General features: G+C 32.9%; 1 protein-coding gene across 1 annotated transcript; it reads left to right on the top strand.

Annotated features, from left to right (window-relative positions):
• The first annotated feature begins 2,585 nt into the window (after positions 1-2,585).
• On the top strand, positions 2,586-4,237 carry LOC136984891 (uncharacterized). The gene is made up of 2 exons (XM_067282038.1): positions 2,586-2,959; positions 3,562-4,237. Exons 1-2 carry the CDS (start codon positions 2,586-2,588, stop codon positions 4,235-4,237), a joined length of 1,050 nt encoding a protein of 349 aa, XP_067138139.1.
• The last annotated feature ends 665 nt before the right edge of the window (positions 4,238-4,902 follow it).

Genomic DNA, 4,902 nt, shown 5'->3' with positions numbered 1-4,902 from the left:
TGACTTTATGGTAAGATTAAAACAGACCTAGTGCTAATTATGTTTGTCATTACAACTAGATTTACCATAATAATTTTTTCTCAAACTGGGACAATTTTGAGAACATAGTGAACATAAAATGAAGTCTACTAGGATAAGTACCCATGACTGATAAGGTTAAATAAAGAATTTGTCGTTTTATGTTGACACAATGGAGTGACATTTTTCAAAAACACTTGGCTAACTAAATAAAGTGATGAATAATATGCCAAGTGTTTTTGAAAAATGTCACTCCATTGTGTCAACATAAAACAACGTAAATAAAAACACGGTTTCATTAGAAATAAAGAATTTGTTAACAAAAATCAAGTTAAAAGGAATTTTTAAGTTAAACTGAACATACCTTATTATTAAGAACTTATTAATATTTATCAGTAGTGTAAACTTTCTTTAAAAATTCCTTCTCACTTAAATCCGTGCCATTAAAATATGACAATATATTTGATGAAGTTCCTATTGCTTGTCTCATGTTTTGCACATTTTGAAGTGATTTTTTTAATGTCCAAATGCCCACAAGTTACTGAAAATTCCGAAAAGCACAGTTCACATTTCATTTTGTCACTACAATAACAAACTTTTTCAAAAACAAATAATAATTTTTTTCAATTCATTAGTAAACACAGTTTCTTTCTGGCGTTTTGGAGATTAAATTAACTTAATATATAGTACAAAATAATCGCAAATGCCTACTAGCAATTTGAATTAGACTAAGACGGGACGTGCACGACGGTGGCGTGGCCGGAATAAGTCAGTGTTGCCAACTCTAGTTGAAATAAAATATCTAAAAATATCTGGATCTGATAGGCTAGGTGCTATTATAAATTCTATGAAAAAATATCTGGATGAAAAAATAAAACATCTAAATTCATTAGTCCACATATAGTTCATTTTGGGGGAAAACATCTAGACAACATGAAATTTTGGGGAAAACATGACAAGTACTTAGATCTAGATACTGCTGCCAGTCTAAATATTTTGTGAGTGTAACAGAGGAGACATTTTAGTTTCCAAATTGCCATTTTAACTGAGGCTTTACTATTTTTATTTCTTGTAACTCTTTTTGACGTTTAAAATTTTACCAAATAACCGGGACAAAACTGGCCGAGATGCAGGGACCGCATCGTCGGACCGGGACGATCCCCGTCGAAGCAGGACGTCCGGTAAGCGTAATTAAAACCTAATCTCGTCACTTCTAAAATATTTAATTTTTCCACTTTTAAGTTTGTTTTATTCCTGTTGGTACGCCTCTCTTATTTTTTCTGATTGTCCCAGTAAAAAAAAGGTTTGCTTGGGTACAAATCTTTAGTTAATTTTATACTTGTAAAAATGTTGTTTATATGAATATGGTGTCCTTTGTATAAACAGTTGTTCATTTGTAGTAATTTCATTATGATGCTGTATGCTTGCCTGTTTTCTCGTATTTCGTCGGGTTCTGGTCCAAATCTTGCACTTCGAAAACAATAAAAAGAAGTGCAATAATTGTATTTGCTATTGCAAATTATCCAAAGTTGAATGCCTAATGTACAGTATTTTTTATTAAATGTATATTTTGACTTACTTTTTTCCTCGGGATGAAATAAAGCAAAGTCGTCAAACAACTGTCGATTGGCGTTATGGAAATATGTTTACTTCACAAGTACTTTCGACAGTATATAACCGACCTGTTCGGGCAAAATGGCAAACAGAACATTTAGAACATTTTCAAAATGCCTTTGTGCACGAGTATGGAACATAAATAACAAATGTAAAATTACAAAAAAATTATATGATAGTATGAAAATCAGTGTGATATATGATGATTATCACCTGTAAAAAATAACAAATAACACCAATAAATGAGGATTTGTCAACAAAGTGTTTCACCTGGTTGAAATTTAACATTAGCATGATTCACCAAGGGTTCAAATTTTGCAGCAGGATTATATCCAGGTTGACCTGGCTTACAAAATGTTTTCTTATTGGCTAGGTGAAAATACTTTAACTGTAGCCAAAATCTATTTCTGTTTGTCAGTTTGCAAAACTGAAGAATTTCACTATTTTTCCTGGTAGTCCAGTATGATGCTACAAAAGCTTTCATAACTATGATCATGTATTTAATATGATAACAGAAAACAAGAATAGATTCAGCTGTTTGTCAGTTTTTATTCTGACATCCTTGATTGGGGAGTGAGTTGTGGGTGTGCGTGAAGATACTGTTTTGCATACCTACGAGGGCGGTTTTTTCAACCTCCGACGGTCCATAAAACAAAGAGAAGTGTAAATAACGAAATGAATTTATTACCAAACGTTAGGCACAAACATGGTTACTTTTCGACGCAATCACCGTGAAGATTGAGGAATTCGTCAAATCTGTGGACGAGCTTTTCCATCTCCTTGTCGTAGAATGTTGCCACCAGTGAATCGAGATGGTCTTAAAAATGTCATTTTGGGTGCGTTTACTTCTGAGTTAGCAGTGCTAATTGTGAACACCGGAAGTGACGTCATTAGCACGTGTATTCGTGCTTGTTTGTCCAGTTTGAAAGTATACGCATACGCTAACAAGAAATATGGCGGTTTCCAGCATCGCTAATATTGTCAAAGCTACTATTTTAAATGTTACATTACAGTTAGAATTACTTGATTCCGAATCGGACGATGATGATCTTATGAATATCATTGTGGAAAAAATGAAAGAAGACAAAAGAAAAGCAAGATCCATAAAAAAGATAGAAACCTTTGTTGAAGAGACGGTCCCTTTTTATAACCCAACTGATTTTAAACAACATTTTAGACTTACAAAAGAATGTTTTGAAGGTCTCCTTAGAAAAATAAGTCCAATTTTGGACACAAAGGGAATTACTGACCCTGGAAGACGACCCGTGTCTCCTCAAAAGCAGCTTTTATGCTGCTTATGGACATTGCCAAATCAAGAATCATTCAGGTTGGTTTATAATATATGACATCAGATATAGTATATAAGAGATTATCACATTATATATATATTATATATATAATAATTGATTTACCCAGTGAACAGATGCAACGGTGTTCCATGACGCAGCGCAGGGCGTGCTGACCAAGGCCGCTTGATCGCATTGTTAGAGCAACGCGATCAAGCGGCCTCAACTGTACTCACGAGTAACAATACTGATGATAAAAAATAAGATGGGCTTTACGCAGGTAGGTTTAGTCTACTGATTTTAAGACCTAACCGTCTTAAAAATGGGTTGATTGAACTCCATAAACAAAATATTCGTTTGTAGCGCTCCGCGTTGCAAAGCGCCGTCGCCGCGCTTTGCGACGCGGAGCGCTACAAACGAATATTTTGTTCACATTTTGTGTCTGTTCACATTCTCTTCCAAACCAATTTCTCTATATTGATATACAATACTGTAATTTCTAAATGAATAGCATTTAAATTTATTAATTACCTGATATAAGACGACGTAAGTCATAAGACACAAAAGTACAATGGTATAATTTAGTTTAAAATAAAAAAAGAATTGATATTAAATACAATATATATATTTTCCTTTTTTCTAGAGGCATTGGCGATCGGTTTAATGTGTCTCGACGTACAGCATGGAACATTTTAAATAAGGTTATTGATTCTCTTTTAATTTTAAATGAAAATGAAAAAATAATCTTTTGGCCATTGAAGCAGGATGCTGAAAAATCAATGGAAATTTTTTATATCCAGTCTTGTTTCCCAGGAATTATAGGCTGTATTGATGGAAAGCATATGGCCATTAAAGCACCAACTGAAGAAGCAGCAGCTTATAGAAATAAATATTACTCTGTCATTCTACAAGCAGTTTGTAATGAAAAAATGGCATTTTTGGACTGCTATGTAGGTGAAGCAGGGTCGGTACACGATGCCCGTGTTTTCCGACGATCAGCATTGCACGAAAGAGTAGAAACCGGAGATGGATTTTTCGGCTGTGGCCATATTTTGGATGATAGTGCCTACCCATTATCCGAACATTTGCTTACACCATATCGAGATAACGGGAATCTCAACAGTGTGCAAAAGCTGTATAATAATAAATTAGCAAAGTGTAGAAACATAATTGAGCGTGCTTTTGCACATCTTGTTGGACGGTTCAAGCGATTAGAATTTTTAGACGTGTCGAATGGACCCGATTGTAAAAACAATTATTGGTGCATGCATTCTTCACAATATTTGTATACAAACTTGCAACGTAATAGAGGTAGATGATGATTTTGATGACCAAGAAAGTGAAGAAACTGCAATGCATTCACCTGTACGAAAAGCTACAACAAAGCGTGATGACATTGCAAATGGAATGTTTGTAAGATCTTAAAAACTGAGGAAGAATTCAAGTGGAATTGAAAATTACATTTGGAAAATTTTTGGACCCTTCATCCGTTTTGTTGTAAGATTTTAAAAAGTTTAGAATATTTAGATAAGTGCTCACTCTTGTAAATATTTTACTGACCAAATACAATCTAGTTTTTACAATTCAGAATATTTGTTTCAATATCTATGTTGTTATATAATATTTCTTTCTTTTTCTTTATACTGTGTTTATAACTTATAAAAGATTCTTTACATGATTTTGTTCAATTATTATTACATGTATGTTGTACATAATTGTATATATCATCAGTACTTAATAAAATTGCATAATTTATAATAAACTTTTTTACATTTTTATGATGTATTTACTTAATGTTACGAAAACAGTAGTACAATTTTAGAAATTCTTAAAATGCCAATAGACGAAACAAATGTGTTAATTGAAATGATACAATTTCTTGAGAAGTCATTTATCACATATGGGTGAAATTTCATTCAAGTACACAACTTATGTAATTTTGGATTATTAATGTAGTTTACTTCTTTACAATTTATATAATGCC

The sequence above is a fragment of the Centruroides vittatus genome, unplaced genomic scaffold (genome assembly GCF_030686945.1).
Source record: "Centruroides vittatus isolate TY-2023 unplaced genomic scaffold, ASM3068694v2 contig_937, whole genome shotgun sequence".
Taxonomy (NCBI): domain Eukaryota; kingdom Metazoa; phylum Arthropoda; class Arachnida; order Scorpiones; family Buthidae; genus Centruroides; species Centruroides vittatus.
This window is presented reverse-complemented; position numbering and strand designations above follow the sequence as displayed.